At 43.2% G+C, this 22604-nt stretch overlaps 1 protein-coding gene across 1 annotated transcript in view; it reads left to right on the top strand.

Moving 5' to 3' along the window:
* Positions 1-22604, top strand: part of LOC124710740 (sialin-like) — a 66714-nt gene that overhangs the window by 31342 nt on the left and 12768 nt on the right. The window contains exons 3-5 of the mRNA XM_047240950.1: positions 512-664; positions 10375-10507; positions 19102-19343. Of these exons, the coding sequence (XP_047096906.1) occupies positions 512-664; positions 10375-10507; positions 19102-19343 (528 nt within the window). The remainder of the gene's footprint in view (positions 1-511; positions 665-10374; positions 10508-19101; positions 19344-22604) is intronic.

Raw genomic sequence — 22604 nt, 5'->3', positions numbered from 1 at the left:
TAGTTGCTATAATGGGAGTAACTCGACCAGAATAGGTTATAATTTCAGACGTTAGCTGATGCTCCCACATGGGGTCTCTCTGCGCATGCGCAGCGTGCATCATACTCGGAAATTTAGAACTCCATACTCGGCACAATCCATAGATCATTGACGCTATATACGTACTCGACTCTTGGTAGGTTGCCGATGTACACTCGCGTCGTGGTTGGTTGCTGATTTACTCGCAGGCACGCAAGGCGCACGCACTTTGAGTAGTCGATTTTGACCAGAAATGTGTGAAACGGGTGGTTCTTTAGAACCGGTTCTATCTCCTGGACTTGTGTGCAGATGCACAGGATGTTACGTCCTCGTTCATCTTCGATTTCACACTGCAGTGCTTTTATACTACAATTTGCATGCCTGTATTTTATATGCAACTCTCCGCCCTTAGGAAAGCGACGAGCATGCTCCGCAGCTGTTTCTCATGTTCACGGAAGAGACATTCTCCACCGTGCGTGTCGTTACGTTGCAGAAGCGACTGCCCGTGCCGTGGAAGAGCGTGCTGACGACCCCGGCGCTGTGGGCCCTCATCGCCATCATGGTGACCTTCGACTGGACCTTCTATATCTACATCTCCTCACTGCCCCTCTACCTCGCCAGCGTCCTCCACTTCGATATGCAAAGTGTGAGTACAGTGACTCTTAGAAGCATTCTGACACTTACTTATATCTATTCTGGATTAATCATGCTGCAAACAAACCCATACCTTCAAGAAAATTTCACATAACGATATTTCTTTATTTTTATTTGTGTACTTAATTTTTATTTGTTCTTCCTTTGACAGTTCAACACAACAGTAGAAGGGGGTGTCAAAAATAACCGGAAATTTTTTTTTTTTTTTTTTGCATTTTAATGCGCCCGCGCTTGAGATTGGTGTTGGCAGTACCGAAAAGGTCTGACCTTGGCTGACGTAATACCACACGCGTCAGTCGGCTGGTGCTACACAGTTGGATGGAAGCAGGGAAAGCGTACGTGCGTGTTTACTGTACACAATATGGATCTCAAGTTGCAGCAGCGCGCGTCTATTAGATAGCCAAAAGGTCGCCGACAGCGCATTGTAGGCCTTGTTAGCGAGCAAGCTGCCAAAAGAAATGTAAACGCTCTGCAAATGTCCGTGGGACAGGAAAACTGGCGCCCAGACATGCAGACTCTGTTTCAAAACATGTTTTGTCATTGCTAGTTTATGGCTGTTCTTTGCAAACTTTGAAATGGACGCAACAGGGGAGAGAACAAGCTGTTTATGGAGGGCTGTGCTTCCACCCTGTGTTGTGTTAGCAAAAGACACGGCAAACATGTGGGAAAGAGGCCATAAAGCTGAATTTTTTTCCGTTTTCTGCCAATTAACTTTAAGTCTCTGATTGGTCAAATCGGTTTGCAGTGCAAAGACCATTCACTGAGCTTAGAATGCCGAGCTCCAGCTCGTAATTGGCTTATGTGAAATTGGGGGAAGTCAAAAAAAAAGAGATGTTCTTTCGGAACCGAGCTGAGAAGGCAACACACAGAAAGGGAGATCGACTCTTGTACAAGTCTCTTGTACTGGCACTTCGCTAGTAAAGAACTGCAGGTTTCTACCTAAACGGTGAGACTTGTGTCTTGTACTGGGGCGCGACTTAGAGCCTGTGCCAGTCACCTTCTGAACCGTCAGAGGTACTGCATATATCATCACGGTCACAACGAGTGACGCTTGGGTGTACTTATTTGTGCTTAGTCCGACACGCACAGTCGTGGCACGGAGTCAAATTGGTTTGGCAGACCAGCAAACGGGACCACCTGCACACTGGAATCCGTCGGGGTTTCAGAGGCTCTTAGGGAAGTACCTGCATTCTGAATTAACCGAACGCAAGACCGCGTACTTGCATTTTTCGGGAACACGCATTTAATAACAGGTTGCCGCCGTCCGTGACTTCAGTCGGCGAACGCATCGTAGTGTGGCGCCTTGAGCAGTAGTATGGTAAAGTATTCGCTGCTACGAAGTAGGGCTATAATATCTATTTCTCAGCACCCTGTCCTTTCGAACCATATTTTTCCTTTTTTTGTATGGTAGAATATAGATGGTCGGTGGTGGCGTAATTTGATGCCATAACCTGGATTCACGTGTATGAAGTGAGATAAGGCGAGTAGTGTTCTGGTTAGTGTCGTGTGTCGATCCCCAGCAGATCACTTTCGCCACCATAGATCCCATTTTAGTAAGGCTTTTGTTGAATAAATATTTTTTGTATGAAGTTTCTTTAATAATTTTGTTGTCTTGTCTTGTTTAAAAGCAATAAATCGATTGTGAATTAGACTACAACTTCTCCCTGAGTTCTGATTAACAATTTCTTCGCATTTTTATGGCAGTCTAGATCAGAAACATAAGGAGTAGCTTTTGCATTTGGTGTCCACTGCGTGAATTTTTACTTCATAAACAGCAATCGTCTTTCACGTTAATGGGTGGCATTATACTGCATGGCTTCCAATTTAGCATTAAGTTCTTTATTAAGCTCGATGTGTCTTTGTTGATAGTTTTATGCATACGGTTGATTAGCAAGGTCCGACATTTATGTCTGGCGCTGATGAGACCAAACCCTCCTCTTGAGGTTGGTGGAGTAAAGAACCACCAGCCTATGAAAGGAATGGCAGTGAGGATGAAAAAGCAGTGTAGCCCGCGACACGACAGTACCCATACTTTAGTTATCCACTATTTGAGAATGAGAGGACTTAGAGACTTACAAGAAGTTTTACACATAATTTCAAACACCTAAGAAATTTTTCTCGCTGTCGACCGCCACAAAATGCAGAAAGCAAAAAATGTTCGTGGCTTACTACATTTTCGCTGTTCATGTAGTAAAACTGCCACATGAAGCACGCCATTTAAATTATAATTTCTTTACTACAAACTGTATTCGTGACCCATTTTGCAGACACTATTCGCATATACCACTGAATGTACCAGAAACATTACATCATTGTACGACACTTATTATGGGAGATACGACTTCATAAAAACCGAATGCAAGACGTTTAAATTTATTACTTCTTTACTACTAACTTTATTCAGAACACATTTCGCAGACAGTAGGCGCGGATACGAGGGACACGGGGGATGGCTAGAGAGAGAGGGAGAGGAGGAGGTGGATAGAGAGAGCGAAGGCAGACCGGAGGGTCACCCATCCAAGTACTAGCCCAGTCTGATAGCGTTTAAGTTCGGTGATCTGACGGGAACCGGTGTTACCACTGCGGCAAGGCTGTTGGGCCATATATACAGGTAATAATAATAATTTCGTGTGGCTCAATAGCCTGGTACAAGTCTTTCTATTGGACGCCTCTTCAGCGACTTGCGAGTCCCTAACCCGAACCAGTTATCCAACTGGGGAAAGGGGACCTACAGTTTAACGTGGAATTAGAAACGCGTGTTGTTTCTGGTGACTTCCACATCGTCGAGTGGCCAACGGTAGCTTAAAACGAAGACTGACAGATCTTAAAGGTTTCAACCAGTGAGTTTGCTTCAAAATATGTGACAAAAATGGTCATAGCTTTTGATTTCATTGAATTACAAATTTAAATTTTTTACACCGCTTATAGAAAGTAGACTTCAGTATTTCACATAAATTTTAACTTAACATCTCTACCTGATTCCGAGAAAAAAGTGTCTTAACAGAGAGACAAATGGACAAAAAACGGTAAAAAAATATTTTATAAGTTACATAATTACAAATTAACGATTTTCGGATTTTGTATTGTGAAACCCTGCTTCTTTTCAAATTCCATGATTTTAGGCAAACGAGAAGTACATTATAGGTTTTGGTGAGCGATTTTGCCAGTATCAAAATGATTGTGACGTCTTAGAAGCTTAAGGAACCGAAAGACCTTATGTGATGCACATTTCAGCTTGGTACCTCTCTCTATCTGTTCCTGAGAAACTGATAGACAGACAGACAGAAGGAATAGAAAGTGATCCTATAAAAGTATAAGGGTTCCGTTTTTATCAGTTGAGGTCTGGAACGCTAAAAACACAAGTTATGTAACGCTTACTAAAGACACAGTGTCTCCCGTTTCATTCAGCAGTACTAAAAGATTTAGTATAATGACAGTCAATCATTTCTAGATATACTTGATAGTTCTGTAATGAATAAAGTCTGTAGCCCAGTTTCCAAGAGGGGAGCGAGCAGGATATAGAATCGACAGAGGTCGTGTCAAAGCACACACCTCAACCTCTTTAGGGAAACCCATTAAACGAGATGGCTAAACAAAAGCTCTGTGACCTACTTCTTTGCCCCTGACCGGACTCTCTTCTTCGCACACAGAATGAGATGCGACAGTTGTGGGGCAACAAGATTCGGCGTTACAACGTTTGTTGAGACCACAGTAAATGAGTGTCTGCGACTTAATGTGAAGACCGTCCAGAAAAGCTAAATCCTCTTGACTAAAGTTGCTTGGAAACACAATCAACAGTGTTCTCTTTTAGTAACCACCAGTAATCCCAAACCCGATCATTCATAGGATCAAACTCCCAAGTATAAGAAAGCTTTAAACGTCTGATTATTTTACAACTTAATTTATGTGTTAAACATGCGTTGGCGCTAAGATCGGAATGCAATATCTTCATGGTTGAAGACGCAAAACTTTAATTATGTTAACCAGGCTCCTTGGCTGTGCATTATATCTACACTAATATTATAAATCCGAAAGTAACTGTCTATTAGGTTTTCAGGACTAAACCGCTGAACCGATTTTGATGAAATCTAGTATGATGATAGCTCGAACACTGAGGAACAACATAGGCTACTGTAGAAAGCGTGAAGCACAACATATTTATTGATTTGAAGAATACAACGCGCAATATGGAATAATAAACTGAAGAGCCAAAGAAACTGGTACACTTGCCTAACATCATGTAGTGCCCCTGCGAGCAAGTAGAAGTGCCGCAACACGATGTGGCATTGACTCGATTAATGTCTGAAGTAGTGCTGGAGAGAACTGACACCATGAATCCTGCAGGGTTGTCCATAAATCCGTAAGAGTACTAGGGGGTGGAGATCTCTTCTGAACAACACGTTGCCAGGCATCCCAGATATGCTCAGTAATATTCATGTCTGGGGACTTTGTGGCTAGCGCAGGTGTTTAAACTCAGACGAATGTTTCTGGAGTCACTCTGTAGCAATTCTGGACATTTGGGGTGACGGATTGTACTGCTGGAATTGCCCAGCTCCAACGGAATGCACAACGAACATGAATGGATGCAGGTGATCAGACAGGATGCTTACGTACGTGTCACCTGTCAGAGTTGTATGTAGACATATCAGGGGTCCCATATCACTTCAACTGCACGCATTCCACACTATTACAGAGCCTCCACCAGCTTGAACAGTCCCCAGCTGACATGCAGGGTCCATGGATTCATGAGGTTGTCTCCCCTGCCCATCCACTCGATGCAATTTGAAACGAGACTCGTCCGACCAGGCAACATGTTTCCAGTCAACAACAGTCCATTGTCGGTGTTGACGGGCCCAAGCAAGGCGTAAAGCTTTGTGTCGTACAGTTATCAAGGGTACACGAGTGGACCTTCGACTACGAAAGCCCATATCGATGATGTTTCGTTGAATGGTTCGCACGCTGACATTTGTTGATGGCCTAGCAATGAAATCTGGAGCAATTTGCGGAAGCGTTGCACTTCTGTCACGTTGAACGATTCTCTTCAGTCATCGTTGGTCCCGTTCCTGCAGGATATTTTTCCGGGCGCAGTGATATTTGGTGTTTTACCGGTACGCTCGTAAAATGGACGTACGGGAAAATCCCTATTTCATCGCTACCGCGGAGATATTGTGTCCCATCGCTCGTGCGCCGACTGTAACACAACCTTCAGACTCACTTAAAGCTTGATAACCTGCCATTGTTGCAGCAGTAGCTAACAACTGCACCAGATACTTGTCTCGTATAGGCGTTATCGACCGCAGCGCCGTATTCTGCCCGTTTACACATCTCTGTATTTGAATAGGCATGCCTGTACTAGTTTTTTTGTAACTTCAGTGTATTATAAATGTGAAATTAACACGGTCCGTTACGTTTTGGTGACTAAACCGGTGAACCGATATCCTTGAAATTTGGCATGGGACAGCTTGAGTCTTAAGGATGAATATAGACTACTTCACAAAGTGTGTAGTACAAGATACTTATTGATTTGAGGAATATTTTCTCTTTCACTTCTGAACTTTGTCATATTTGAAAAAATGTTTTTATTGTTTGATATGTTCCACGTAATACGATTCAACGTAATCAATACCATGCTTATTCAATTGTCAACGTGTTTAATCCACAGGAATACCAGTATCATTAATTGCTAAAGTAACTCACTGTGTTTCGTTTTCACGACTCTACCGCTGCACCGATTCGGATGGTATTTGATATGGAGATAGCTTGAACCCTAAAAAAGATCATGGGCTACTTTAGAAAGTTGTACCTTTTTGAGGATTATTAAAATTTTTAAACCTCAAATACGTGAGCGGTACGCAGACGACGTTGGCGCTGTGTCTATAGATTATTACGTGAAAGTGCAAATACAGTGCTATTGTGGGCGCAGTTTATGATACTGAGTTGTTACACCATTTGGCATAACTGGAGAGTTTTTGTGGAGATACAGAAAGAAAATCCGACTGTAGGTCCGAGAACCATATTTAAGATTATTGCAATAAGCGTCGCAAATCTGAATTAGAAGAGATACAACGTTTTAAGAGAGTTCAGCTGTGAAAGTTACTCGAATCCAACTAACCTCGGAGTAACCTCACGTCCGCCGGAAGTTCGATGCAGAACGTCAGGCGACCTAAGAGCTACAGACACACAAATACACTCACCCTAGCCCGTCGAATTTTAGACGCCGAGCTTCACACGTCTCTTACAGCTGCCGAGACGCTTGAAGACCCACAACGACGGCGACATTTAAAGGCTGTACGACAAACAGGGAGACGTGGCATCTTTACACGTGCAACGTGAGACGGTTTTTATGAGGCTGAATTTCATTGCGATCTATTGATTGATTATGTTATTTATAAATTATTCATGTTGCGGTATGGATCAAAAATGTAGGCGCTACTATGCATTGAAATGGAAGGAAGAAGCGTTTGGCATATTTTTCTCTGGTGGAAAAACCTCACAGCCAGTCCTTGGTGAGCCGGACGGACCTCTAAGGACTCTGCTTCTCTACAAAAGTAATGAATCGAGGCGTTTTTTATTTACAGGGTGTATCAAAAACAATCACCCGATTTGGCACATTTATATTTCTGAAACTACTAAACAAATACAATGAATTTTGTTTTTTGATGAACGGGAAACTAAAAAAGTTTTTTTTAATACCTTTTCATAGGTGTTCATTATCCCCCCCTTGAGCTGCAGGGCATATGTCAATGCGGCATTCAAATTGTTCCCACACGGCAGCGAGCATGTCTTGAGTTACAACTTCCACAGCTGCTGTTATTGTTGTTGGTAACGGAGGCACATAAACAAAGTCTTTTATAAATCCCCACAAAAATTGATCACATACAGTCAGGTCCGCTGACCCTGGAGGTCAGCAATGTAAGGCTGAATATTTTGCTCCAGGGCTACCAATCCATCGTTCACTAATCCTTTGATTTGAAAATTCCCGCACTTCCAGATGCCATTGTGGCGGTGCCCCATTCTGTTGGTAAATGAAGTCATTCGAATCTGTCTCCAACTGTGGGGAAAGAAAGTTCTCAAGCATATCGAGATGTGTGCTTCCTGAGACAGTGTTCTCGGCAAAGGAAAATGCACCATACACCTCTTCCCGTGAAACTGCACAAAACACATTATATGTTGGAGAGTATCTCTCATTTTGTACAACTTCATGTGTTTGTTCCATACCCCATATTCTCCCAGTATGATGGTTCACCTTTCCATTTAAATGGAATGTTGCCTCATCGCTAAACACTAAGCATGGAAGGAAAGTGTTATCCTCCATCTTGCCAAGAACAAAATTATGGAACTCTACACGTTGTTGTTTCTCACCTTCGCCAAGAGCTTGCAGTAGCTGAATGTTGTATGGTTTCATATGTAGACATCGACGCAACACACGCCAGACGGACATGGGGGCATGTTGAGCTGTCGAGCTGCACGACGAACGGATTTCTACGGACACCTTGTGAAACTATAGCGGACACGTTCGATGTCTGTGTCAGACACTCGAGGACGGTCTACGCAAACGACCTGTTTCTCGGAATTGTTCATGCTATCGTCTAATAATCTGTGCTGTAGGAGGACCCACACCATACCTATTACGAAAGTCACGCTGAACGGTTATTATTGACCCGCGTTGTTCAAAACGTAGAAAACAAAACGCTTTCTGTTGTCCCGACATTATTTTTACTAGAAATGAAATGGGCGCACACTGCTGCTACCTAGCGGGATCCACGTAAAACTCGAGAGTTTGCTCTTTCCAACAGTACGTTTTCACGCACTTATATCGGATAACCTAGCAGTTTTTTTTTTTTAATCAGATGATTCTTTTTGATACACCTTGTATAATTAGAAAATATAATGCATGCTTTCAGATTCGACATGCAGCAAAATAACAAAAGCATATTTATTATGTGGCTGCACACCCGCACTGCATGCATTTTTTTTATTCATACTTCTCTACACCACTGTATACACATTTACAAATTGCTAGCTTGCCTACTCAGCATAGCACTCGTCATAACAGAACCACTGATAGGCTAGCGCAGTTGCGGGAATAGCTAGTTATTTTAATAAATACAGCGACCAGGCACTTTGTAATGATAAGACGCGTTTCGGACTTTCATCCACCTTCAATTAGAATGATACATATTTGAGTCTTTAGTCAGGACGTAGTTGCATCATCGACAGCAGATTAGATGCTACAGCTGGCCAGTGAAAAATAACAGTTTTCCTAGCTACTACATTTCGCGAGTTGCGTATTTATGAGATATTGCTTTTTAGCTATGCTTTCTTTCTACTCTGCTTGTAGTTGTTCCGATTATCGTCTTTATGGGGGCGTGGGGTTGTGCAAAATAGATCCATAAAGCACGAACAGCGAAAATGTAGTAAGCTACACATTTTTTTCGTTTCGTTATTTGGGGGGGGGGGGGATTTCAGCGAGAAAAAGTTTCTAAAAGTCTCAAAATTGTGTGTAAAATTTTTTGGTAGTCGCTAAGTGGTCGTATTCTCAAACACTGTATGAAAACAGTGTGGATAATTCGCGCGCCGTGACATAGACGATCTCAAGAAATAATATTATACACAGTTTCTAACTTCAATACTTACTGTGTTAAACGTATAAACGAATTAATGAAGATCGCGCCTTACATTCAAGACGAGTAAACTTATATTTAACTTAAGGCTTGCAGGAGTAACAAAAATTTTTGTTGTATAACTTTTATGAGTAAGATACGACAGCATTACAAATTTTTAAATTCAATAAATAATTATGTAAAATACTGAAAATCAAATATTTTTGCTTCTGGAAGCCGATTCGCCATAGTGAGTCCGGTATGTGACTACATGTGTAATGGGCCGTATGGTGTTAACCCGAAACTCTTGCTAAAGTAAATTCCACCGCTGCCGAACTCAAAAGGCATCTTGCGGCATTTCTAGATCGCAGATCCCGCCACCTCACATCAGTTACAAGCCTTCTCCATTTCATTTCAATATTTTCCTGGGGAAATTTAATTCCGACGATTAACATCGATTAGGGACTTTACGAGTAGCGGAAATTGGAAATTTGTGGTAAGGTGTTATGGGACCAAATTGCTGAGGTCATTGGTCCCTAAGCCTACACACTACTTAATCTAACTTAAACTAACTTACACTATGGACAACACACACACCCATTCCCGAGGGAGGACTCGAACTTCCAGGGGGGGAGGGGGGGTTGGGGGGGGGGGGGGGGGGGAAGGCCGCTCGGACCGTGACAGGGCGCCCTAGAGCGCGCGGCTACGAGTAACGGCTGCTCCCTATACGTAGTGAGCAGACAGTAAGACGGATATCACTGTTCACTCAATATTCAGTCGCAATGCACCCATCGTTCGCCTCAAATGTCTATAGGGGTCTACTCAAGCCTGATAAACAAAAGGAATTATCGTAGTCGCGTATCAACATGGCGAGTTTTTACGGACTGCCCTCAACAAAAACGAACACAGTTGCCAGCGAACATTAATCAGTTTGAAGAGTATAAACATCCACCGAAAACTTCTAATACCAGTTCTGTTCAATTGTTTTCATTTGGTGGGACAACTTGTGGCTCTCGATGTCATTTTATAGCTTACTATGTTTGTAATCTGAGAAGCGCTCACTCACGTATCTGTCTATGTATGTGTCTATTCGTTGCAGAACGGCTTCCTGTCGGCCGCGCCCCATGTTATAAGTGCGGGCGGCAGTCTGTTCTTCGGATGGCTCACCGATTTTGTGTTCCGGAAGGGCTACATATCCAAACTTCACGGATTTCGCATTATAAACGGAATGGGTAAGTTCAAGCCGATCGTTCATTGTTTTAGAAACCAAATATATCACAAGACAAACATAGTTTCGTATGTTGCATTTAAACTCTGCTAAGTTGCGCGTGGCAAAACAAAATTGCTCGTATACGAATGAACTGTTTGGCAGCGATATATACTGATAAAATTCTCTCGAGCTTCCAGCTGCGTCAAGTGGTTTGCGCACTCTGATGCCATCGTATTTTTTGTACGATGGAGAGAATATTTGAACCAGACGGACGGCTAATAGGTCCCCTTAGCGACGGCTAAGGGGAGCCCATTAGCTCCATTTGCAGCCAACCTGTTTACGGAACACTTTGACGACATCGTCCTGGACATGGCCCCTGCAGAGTCTAGTTGCTCTTAACGTTTCATCGACGACACGTTCATTATTTGGTGCCGTGGACTTGGAAAGATGGGAGAATTTTTGGATCACATCAAGGATATCCGTGGCAACATTAAATTCACCATGGGGGTAGAGACAGATGTACCTTGCTGTTCCTTGACGTCCTCATCCGCCATGAAACAAACCGATATCTCAACCACAGCGTTTGCCGTAAACCCACCCACAACAGACCGATAGCTGTACGCTATCAGCTATCACCATCCGTCACTGAATCGTTCTGTTCTGAGGACCTTGGTGCATCAAACGGAGGCCGTCTCAGAAGCTGAAAACCTGCCGAAGGTACCGAACTACTTGCGGAAAGTATTAAAGCAAAACAGCCACAACTATTGCCAGATTTCTCAAGCCATCTTTCCGAACACACCTGAGCAGGAGGACCCCGAGAAGGACTTGAAGAAGCTTCCATTTTTGCCACTCTGTAGCTCAGTAACAGGAAAAATATCTGGCTCCTAAAGAGGCATAAGTTCGATTCGGTCATCAGGGTTCCAGCAAAAATTCGACAAGTCATGAGGCCTGTGAAAGACGACGTAGACCTCGGAACGCCAGGTGCATATAAAATACCGTGTGGGTGTGGACAGTTTTATGTTAGACTGTGTGTACTACTGAACAGCGCTGTGTAGAACACGAGAGATGCTTTCGTCTTCGTCACCCTTACAAGAGTAGGCCGAAGTTGAAGAAATTAGTCGTGGAAAATCAGTACACAAAGAAGTTAGATACAGCAGTACTAAGATACAGCAATAACCATTAGCTCAGTAGGCAGTACAGTTGAAGAGGAGATCTCTGAAACGGCAATTACAGAAGTTAGAAAGAAAAACGTAGGTACAAAGAAGATAACAACGAAGAAACCATGGATAGCAGAAGAAATTCTTCAGTTGATCGATGAAAGAAGGAAGTACAAAAATGTTCAGGGAAATTCAGGGATTCAGAAATAGAAGTCGTTGAGGAATGAAATAAATAGGAAGTGCAGGGAAGCTAAGACGAAATGGCTGCATGAAAAATATAAAGAAATCGAAAAAGACATGATTTTCGGAAGGACAGACTCAGCATACAGGAAAGTCAAAACAACCTTCGGTGACATTAAAAGCAAGGGTGGTAACATTAAGAGTGCAACGGGAATTCCACTGCTAAATGCAGAGGAGAGTGTGAATAGGTGGAAAGAGTACACTGAAGGCCTCTGCAAGGGGGAAGATTTGTCGGATGTTATAGAAGAAAAAACAGGAGTCGATTTGGAAGAGACTGGTGATCCAGTATTAGAACCAGAATTTAAGAGAGCTTTGCAGGACTTAAGATCAAATGGCAGAAGGGATGGCTAACATTCCATCAGAATTCTAAAATCATTGGGGAAAGTGGCAACAAATGATTATTGGTTCAAATGGCTCTGAGCACTCTGGGACTTAAAATCTGTGGTCATCAGTCCCCTAGAACTTAGAACTACTTAAACCTAACTAACCTAAGGGCATCACACACATCCATGTCCGAGGCAGTATTCGAACCTGCGACCGCAGCGGTCACGCAGTTCCAGACTGAAGCGCCTAGAACTGCACGGCCACACCAGCCGGCAAATGATTATTCACATTGGTGTGTAGAACGTATGTGTCTGGCGACATAACATCTGACTTTCGAAAAAATATCATTCATACAATTCCGAATACTGCAAGTGATGACAAGTGCGACAATTATCGCACAATGAACTCAACAGCTCATGCATCCACGTTGCTGACAACGATAATATAAAGAAGAATAGAAAAGAGAATTTAGGATGTGTTAGATAAAGATCAGATTGGCTTTAGGAAAGGTAAAGGAACCAGCGAGGCAATTCTGACGTTGCGGTTGATAATGGAAGCATAACTAAAGAAGAATCAGGACACGTTCATAGAATTTGCCGACCTGGAAATGGCGTTCGACAAGTAAAATGGTGCAAAGTGTTCGAAATTCTGAGAAAAATAGGGGTAAACTATAGGGAGAGAGGGGTAATAAGAGTCAAGAGGGAATAAAAACGAAGTGCACGGATTAAAAGGGGTGTAAGACAGGGATGTAGTCTTTCGCCCCTACTGTTCAATGTGTACATAGAAGAAGCAATGATAGAAATAAAAACTGAGGAGTAGAATTAAAATTCAAGGTGAAAGGATATTACGAGGGCAGTTCAATAAGTAATGCAACACATTTTTTTTCTGAAACAGGGGTTGTTTTATTCAGCATTGAAATACACCAGGTTATTCCCCAATCTTTTAGCTACACAACACTATTTTTCAACGTAATCTCCATTCAATGCTACGGCCTTACGCCACCTTGAAATGAGGGCCTGTATGCCTGCACGGTACCATTCCACTGGTCGATGTCGGAGCCAACGTCGTACTGCATCAATAACTTCTTCATCATCCGCGTAGTGCCTCCCACGGATTGCGTCCTTCATTGGGCCAAACATATGGAAATCCGACGGTGCGAGATCGGGGCTGTAGGGTGCATGAGGAAGAACAGTCCACTGAAGTTTTGTGAGCTCCTCTCGGGTGCAAAGACTTGTGTGAGGTCTTGTGTTGTCATGAAGAAGGAGAAGTTCGTTCAGATTTTTGTGCCTACGAACACGCTGAAGTCGTTTCTTCAATTTCTGAAGAGTAGCACAATACACTTCAGAGTTGATCGTTTGACCATGGGAAAGGACATCGAATAGAATAACCCCTTCAGCGTCCCAGAAGACTGTAACCATGACTTTACCGGCTGAGGGTATGGATTTAAACTTTTTCTTGGTAGGGGAGTGGGTGTAGCGCCACTCCATTGATTGCCGTTTTGTTACAGGTTCGAAGTGATGAACCCATGTTTCATCGCCTGTAACAATCTTTGACAAGAAATTGTCACCCTCAGCCACATGACGAGCAAGCAATTCCGCACAGATGGTTCTCCTTTGCTCTTTATGGTGTTCGGTTAGACAACGAGGGACCCAGCGGGAACAAACCTTTGAATATCCCAACTGGTGAACAATTGTGACAGCACTACCAACAGAGATGTCAAGTTGAGCACTGAGTTGTTTGATGGTGATCCGCCATTGCAGGAGTCACAGCTGTGCACGGCTGGCCCGCACGCGGGAGATCAGACAGTCTTCCTTGACCTTGCGGCGATGATGACACACGCTTTGCCCGACGACTCACCGTGCTTTTGTCCACTGCCAGATCACCGTAGACATTCTGCAAGCGCCTATGAATAACTGAGATGCCCTGGTTTTCCGTGTTGACAGAAAGTCACTTTTGTCTCAAATCCTACCTCAACTATTCCTTGCACTCGTTGAAGGTGATAAATATTCTTAACATTTTGCTTTTATTGGAAAAAGTAGCGCAAATTGTGACTTGTTATTCTATTACTTTGTATGAGTTTCACTCGGCTGAAACTTTTTTGTACTAGTTCAAATGCACCATTATCCGCTTAAAAGGATTGAGTTTTCTTAACTTGCGTCACAAAGGAAACTGGACTATTACTCACTCATTCCAAAATACATTTTTAAATGTCGACTGTAGCGTGTCATTCAGTGGGGCTCCATAACTAAAAGTACGAAACATGTAATTCCGCAGGGTTGTGGAAGAGAGACATTTTTCTTATAAAACCTTCTTCTCTGTCAAGAACAGCGTTCCCGAAACAGTGTTGTGCACAGCGTTGGTGTTCCACGGAAAGTGAGCAAGTGCTCCGCGAAAAGCTTTATCGACTTTTTTTAAAAAATTTTGTTATGATTTCTTTGTTGTTAGTTATGATTTAAAATAGACGTAATCACTGAATAAACAAGTTTTTATCATTTTTTAAGTTAAGTTTCTTTAACCTTCACAACAAGCAAGGGATTCTGTCAAAGTACCAGGATTCTTAAAGTGTTTCCTCAGAGGAAAAGTTTGGGAATCGCTGCTCTAGAGTTTTAACGAATTCATTCGTCACTCCTAGAAATATCGATGTCACATCTACGATTAAAAATCGTTTACTGCGTATACCCTGTACGTTATATTTCTTATGTTTTTTCTGTTTCACATTTCTGTGGTCCATCTTTAATGCTACTGCAGGTCTAGGTGGCAACCAAAGCTACAGGTAAATAGTCCTTTAACACCTGCATGCATATAACTAATCATATCTCTGAAAGAGCACAAATATCATTATTTGATGAAAGAGAAGTCCTAACCGTAAAGTAATAATATGTTTCTTTTGGAGACTATCTTCCGCAGTAATGTTAATGAAAATTATTATTTTGCTTTACCAATCCTAAGTTTACCTCAAATTAAGAAAATATTTTAACAGACGGTTTTCGCTTTGTTGATAAAAAGTCAACAGAAGTGATTCTATAAACATTTTGAATAAATAATCCTTTTTGGTATTTCGGTTACAATTAAAAATAGCTTTATCTCAGAATACGCTGTTTTCTACTAGATAGTACATCGTTTGTTACTGTTTTCGACATGTCCTGATTTTTTAAACTCTGAACCGAATGAGATAGCATTTAAATACGCTGATGGTTGCTGTGAAATCAGATTTAATGCCTATCATTTAGTATAATTGTTCTACAATTCATATAGTAGGATTGCTGGTTGCAGTAGACCTCACAACAACTTTCTACATCACCGCATATTTAGACTGCCATGCACTTTCACATCTTTTTCCTCTTCAGCAGTACGCAATAAATCTTTTTGTGTCTTATTTTTCCCCTCAGTTGGAGATATGTGCATCGGGGATTATGTCCATGTTTCTACCTGAAGTCTTATAGGGGCAGCACTCGATGATGCACTCTGGCGAACACAGTACTCAGTTAGCTCTACTCTCTAGCAGTCGCTTTGCAACGCTGATCCTAGATTCGGTGCAGCATATGTTCTTCCTTCCCATTGACCTTTTAATACATAATGAAGAAGGTAAAAAACATATTTCTATACACCTTCCCTGTGTGCCGCATGACTGGACAGAGAACTGCCCTCTGGTCTTGGCGGACTATGCAACCCATATCCGTCTGCAGAACGAAACTTTCACTCTGCAACGGACTGTGCGCTGATACGAAACTTCCTGGCAGATTAACACTGTGTGCCTTCGCAGAATCTCTCCTGCAGACTTTGCAGAACTAGCACTCCTGGAAGAAAGGGTATAGCTCTCCTGCCGAGCTTGCAGAACTAGCACTCCTGGAAGAAAGGATATCCTTTCTCCCAGGAGTGCTAGTTCTGCAAGGTCTGCAGGAGAGCTTCTGTGAAGTTTGGAAGGTTGGAGACGAGGTACTTCCGGAATTAAAGCTGTGAGGAGGTGTCATGTGTCATGCTTGGGTAGCTCAGACGGTAGAGCACTTGCCCACGAAAAGCTAAGGTCCCGAGTTCGAGTCTCAGTCCAGTACACAGTTTTAATCTGCGAGGAAGTTTCATTTCCTTCTGATATTCAAGGGCACTTTGAACTTCAGAAACTACATCACTGAAAGGCAAACACTCATTTCATTACTATTGTTAAAAACAGTATTAACAAGCTTCTGTGAACCCTCCTCATTACTACCACGACCTATTCTCTTCGCCACCTTGATTGTTTGCTAAGATCACCTACCCCGTGGCACACTTGCCCTGCGTTTCAGTTTACAAAACATTTAAGAACCATCTATTACCTAGAAATTGAACTACAAGTATGATTTGATAAGTCTTGTTTTGTGAAGAACTCATCTTACTTCTCGACATCGTCTGTTTTGAGGAATATTCACTAGGTTCAGCGATCCTCCAGCTTTTTCGTCCCGTCGGAAAAATAGATTCTGTCAAACTGTGCGAAGTTCTCGATGACTGCAACTATCACTTCTTCTTTTTATGAAAATTTCTTCCCAGCAAGCCAAAGTTTCAAATCAGGCAACAGGAAGAAGTTACTTGGGGCTAAGTCTGTTGCGTAGGATGGATGACGAACCAATTCAAAGCCCAGTTCATGCACTTTCGCCATTGTAATCTTAAACAAAGAGTATTTCATCTCAGATTCAAGAGGAGCAAAAACCTAGCTGACAAACAAAAACTGAACGAAGCGAAAATGACCTGCAGAGCACTGATGACTGGTGCAGGCTCTGGCAGTTGACCTTGTAAGTAAATAATTGTAACATATTGCGCACACATAGGAAAAGAACTTCACTACTGTACAGCTACACTACTGATGACAGCGTCTACCGTAAAATATCTAGGCGTAATTATCCAGAGCGATCTTAAATGGAATGACCAGATAGAACACATAGTTGGAAAAGCAGTCACAAGACTCAGATCAATCGGAAGAATCTTATGGAAATGTAAGTCAGCCACGAAAGAAGTGGCTTATAAGGCGCTTGTTCGCCCGATCTTTGAGTATCGTTCATCTATCTGGATCCCTATCAGGTAGGACCGATAGATACAACGAAGAGCTGCGCGTTTCGTCACGGTATCGTTTAGCTGGCGAGAGAGCGTTACGGAGATGCTAAACAAACTCCACTGGCAGACGTTACAAGAGAGGCGTTGTGCATCACAGAGAGCTTTACTATTGGAATTTCAGGTCAGCACTTTTCAGGAGGACTCAGACAACATACATACATCTCGCTTCTTGACCACAAGGACAAAATTCGAGAAATTAGACCCAATACAGAGGCTTACCGACAATCATTTTCCCCACGCAGTATTCGCGAGTGGAACAGGGTTGGAGGGATCAGATAGTGGTACCGAAAGTACCCACCGCCACACACCATTAGGTGGCTTGCGGAGTATGATGTAGATGTAGATGTCATCGCTGATGTGTGGGATGGTGCATTATCCTTTGAAAGAGCACCTGTTTGCGTGCCAGCTGTTGTCTTTTATCAGCCAATGTTAAGTTTCAAACGATCCAACAATGAAACATAATAGGATCCACTTATGGTTCTCCCTTCTTCCAGATAGTCTATGAAGATTATTCCTTGAGACTCCCAAAAAACAGTGGCCATCACCTTACCAGCTGACAAGATGGTCTTTCCTTCTTTGGTGCACTTTGACCATTCTATGTCCATTGTTCTGACCCTGGTGAATAACGATGTATCCAGATTTCCTCAACAGTCACAAATCGGTGCAAAAAGCTTTGCGGATTGCGATCCATAACTCTACCCTATTATATTTCATTGTTGGATCGTTTGAAACTTGCATTGGCTGAAAAAATACAACAGCTGGCACGCAAAAAACTGTTCCTTCAAAAGATAATGCACTACTCCACACATCATTGTGTTGAAATGTTGTACCTGATGCGTTCTTGGTCGACTGTTGGCAATCGCGCCGCCTACCTTGCACACAGATTCTGCAGAACCAGTTCTGTGTGGGCGATATTAAGCGTTCGCTCACTTGAGGTGCCTACAGCCTCAGCAATCTTATGTATTTGTATTTATTGATCTTGCATTGCCATATAATGGATTTTGTATGTGGTTCAGCTTGCGGTGACCACGTTTAAATTCGTTAATCCAAAAGTTAATGGTCTTCAATGATGGTGCAGAGTCCGCGTGATCTTCATCCAATTATGTTTTGATTTGCTCAACCTTTCAATAGGAAATGCTTAATAACATCCCGAAACTCCGTATTCTCCATTTCCAAACGCAGTCGACGCACTGACCAATGTAGACGGCTGTCAAGAATGAACTGTACGGTATACATTGTTGAAGTTCGTTACATGACCCTCAGAATAGTCAAGTTTACCAACCGCGAAGGTACAACAAAATTGGTCCATTCTTTCATAGAAATTTACCAGACTTACCAAATCACACTTATAGTGACGCGCGATATTTGCGAGCTGAGCGCTTCATACGATTTTAAATGCTGTCGCAACTTCATGTGGCTGGCCGCTGTGACCGAGCGTTTCAATGCGCTTCAGTCCGGAACCGCACTGCTGCTACAGTCGCAGGTTCGAATCCTGCCTCGGGCATGGATGTATGTGATGTCTTTAGGTTAGTTAGGTTTAAGTAGTTCTAAGTCTAGGGGACCGATGACCTCAGATTTTAAGTCCCATAGTGCTTAGAGCCATTTGAACCATTTTGAACGGACTTTATGTGACTAGAGCTCGTCATTTGATGCGATTAAGTAGTCGAGACAAAGGTTAATTTCTCTGTCATCGATGTAGACATTTCATCATCTTCTGACTGATGAGAAACGGATCATACTGTTGTTAAGTGGCCCAAAGCAATCATCACTAAATACTGCAGGCGACGATAAGACTGAAATCGGCTTTTTGCAGGTACTCTGGTGCCAACAGCGACGCTGATCGTGGTCTCGCAGGTGGGCTGCAACGCGCCTGTGATCGTGGCTGTGCTGGCGATCAACGGCTTCCTCATGTCCACCAACTGCTCGGGGCCCTACATGAACATGCATGTCATTGCACCCAACTACTCCGGGACGGTTGTCGGCATTGTCAACACATTCGCCAACCTGACGGGGATCGTCGTCCCGTATATTGTCGGCGCCTTCACCAGCGCCAATGTACGTCATCATTTCTCTAGTTATGTAACTAACATGTAGTCTAAGTAAACACACACGCACATACACAGGTACAGGCTGACAATTATTGAACTATACAAAAAAAACTAAATTATTTACAAACTACGACGTGCACACACTTTATTCGACATGTAAATATCGCTAGAGATATTCGGATTTAGGTTATGACATATTCGATATGTCTGCCATCATTGGTTATGATGTGGCACAGGGAAATAGTGAAATACTGCATGACCCGCTGACGTGTCGGAACATCGATGCTGTCGATGACCTGATTAGGTGTTTTCAGATCAGCAGTGGTTTTAGGGTTATTGCTGTACACCTTGTCTTTAATACATCCCTACAGAAAGGAGTCGCATGTGTTCAGATGCGAAGAATGTGGCGACCAATCGAGGCCCGTGCCAGTTGCTTCTGGATACCATAGAGCCAGAATGAGGTTCCCAAAGTGCTCTTCTAGGACACCGAACGCTCTCCTGCTTTGATGGGGTCGAGCTCCGTCTTGCAAGAAACCACATCTTGTCGAAATCAGGGTAACTTTGGATAATGGGGATGAAATCATCTTCCAAAACCTTCACATACTGTTCAGTAGTCACTGTGCCATCAAGAAATATCGCACCGATTGTTCCGTGACTGGACATTGCACACCACACAGTCACCTGTTGAGGGTGAAGAGACTTCTTGATCGCGAAATGAGAATTCTGTCTCTCAAATGCGCCAATTTTGTTTATTTATGAATCTATCCAAAACGAAAGTGGTTTCGTCGCCAAACCAAACCATACTAATTCCCATCACGCCCCACGACCAACCGTGCAGTTTAAACGTTCTAATACAAACCGTTCCGAAATTATGACGATTTTATTTCATATAGTTCAATAACTGTCACCCAGTACATACGCACGCATGCATACGGAACACGTGCAGGCAAAGATATCTTTTTTTCAGGCGATTACCACTTGAGCTCGTTAACTGGCTCCTTAAATCGATGTAACGAACAGTTAAAAAGAAAGAAAGTAAACTCTTTGTTATTTCAAAAATAAACGCCACAACTGTTAATACATTTATCCCACTGTGATACAAGACGGTCAATCATGACAGAAAAATGTTTGCGGTTGCCTGCGGAACCATGATCGTACCCATGTGTGCACGTCTTCGCACGAAACAAATCGACAGCAACGAATATCTATCTTCAGGGCACCAAAAACGTGGAAATCGCATGGAGAGAGATCGTGACTGTGTGGAGGGCTTCCCAGCGAAACTTCTGCGGCGTCGTCGAAACAACCTTGGCAAGAGAGCATTACCCAGCAACAAAATGCCGTCCGTCAACATTTCTGGGCGTTTGGACTCGACAGCGCGCTTCAGTTTTTGCAAGGTGGCCATGTACCGCTGGGCACATCAACAGACAGCATCATTCTGTTGTAGGATAATTCCCGAACACATGGTGTCGTGGATGTTTCGACTTCGCTGTGGAAGTTTCTGTGGGAAGGCCTTACACATCCTCCATACAGTCCCGATCTTTCCCATGCGATTTCCATATTTTTGGAGCCCTGAAGAAAGACATTTGTGGCCGTCAATTTACTTTGGACGAAGGGCACCACGCCTGTGTAACAATCATGGTGTGGCAGGCTACGACAGACATTTTTACATGAAGCCATTTATCACCTTTTCTCACAATGGGATAAATGTACAGGGTGACAATTAATGAACTATATGAAATAAAATCGTCATAACTTCTGAACGGTTTGCGTTAGGACGTTCAAGCTGCACGGTTGGCCGCGGGGCGTGATGGGAATTAGTATGCGCTGTAAGGTTTGGTTAAGTGACGAAGACCTCTTTCTTTTGGATGGGTTCGTCAATAAGAAAACTAGCGCCTTTGGGGGACTGAGAATCAACATTTCGCGATCGAGAAGTCTTTACACTCTCAACAGGTGACTGTGTGGAGTGCAATGTCCAGTCACAGAACGATTGGTGCTATATTCTTTGATGGCACGGTGACTACCGAACGGTGCAGGAAGATGATTCCATCCCCATTACCCAAATTGACCCTAGTTTCGACAAGATGTGGTTCATGCAAGACGGAACTCAACCCCATCGAAGCAGGAGAGTGTTTGATGTCCTGGAGTAGCACTTTGGGGACCGCGTTCTGGCTCTAGGGTACCCAGAGGCCACTGGTATGGTCCTGGATTGGCCACCACTTTCTCCAGATCTGCGCACATACGACTCCTTTTGTGGGGCTGTATTAAAGACAAGGTGTACAACAATAACCCCAAATCCATTGCTGAGCTGAAATCAGCCATTCAGGACGTAAACGACAGCATCGATGTTCCGACACTTCAGCGGGTCATGCAGAACTCCACTACTCTTCTGCACCACATCAATGCTAATGATGGCAGGCATATCTAACATGTTATAATCTAAATCTGAATGTCGGCAGTGACTTTTACATGTTGAATAAGGTGTGTACACACCTTAGTTTGTAACTAATTTACATTTTTTTTCATGTACTTAAGTAATTGTCATCCTGTATTAGCAGTTACGGCGATTACTTCTGAAATAATGAACAGTTTACTTACATTTTTTTCTACCTGTCTCGTTTTCATTTGCCGCCCCTTATAATTCTGCTACCTGCCTTATAGTATACAGTATTTCTTGACAGCCCGCCAGTTGGCCGTGCGGCCTAACGCACGCCTTTCCGGGCGGGAAAGAGCGCGTGGTCCCCGGCACAAATCCGCCCGGCAGATTTGTGTCGAGATCCGGTGCACCGGCCAGTCTGGATGGTTTTTAGGCGGTTTTCCATCTGCCTCGGCGAATGCGGGCTGTTTCCCCTTATTCCACCTCAGTTACACTATGTCGGCGATTGCTGCGCAAACAAGTTCTCCACGTACGCGTACACCACCATTACTCTACCATGCAAACATAGGGGTTACGCTCATCTGATGTGAGACATTCCTTGGGGGATCTTGCGGGGGCCGAACCGCACAACCGCACAATAACTCTGGGTTCGGTGTGTGGCGGGAAAGGAGTGAAGTGGAACTCCGGTAGTCGTCGTGGGGTTGTGGACCACTGCGGCTGCGGCGGGAATGGAGCCTCTCCATCGTTTCTGGGTCCCTGGTTAACATACAATACAATACAAATGCTTGACAGCTGGAGGATGTCCGTACAAGCGCAGATACCAAACTCAAAGTAGCTCAGAAGAAAATTTACTCCAATCCATTAGGGAAGAAGAATTTATCTTTAGGGATACAT

The sequence above is a fragment of the Schistocerca piceifrons genome, chromosome 1 (genome assembly GCF_021461385.2).
Source record: "Schistocerca piceifrons isolate TAMUIC-IGC-003096 chromosome 1, iqSchPice1.1, whole genome shotgun sequence".
In the NCBI taxonomy this organism is placed as follows: domain Eukaryota; kingdom Metazoa; phylum Arthropoda; class Insecta; order Orthoptera; family Acrididae; genus Schistocerca; species Schistocerca piceifrons.
This window is presented reverse-complemented; position numbering and strand designations above follow the sequence as displayed.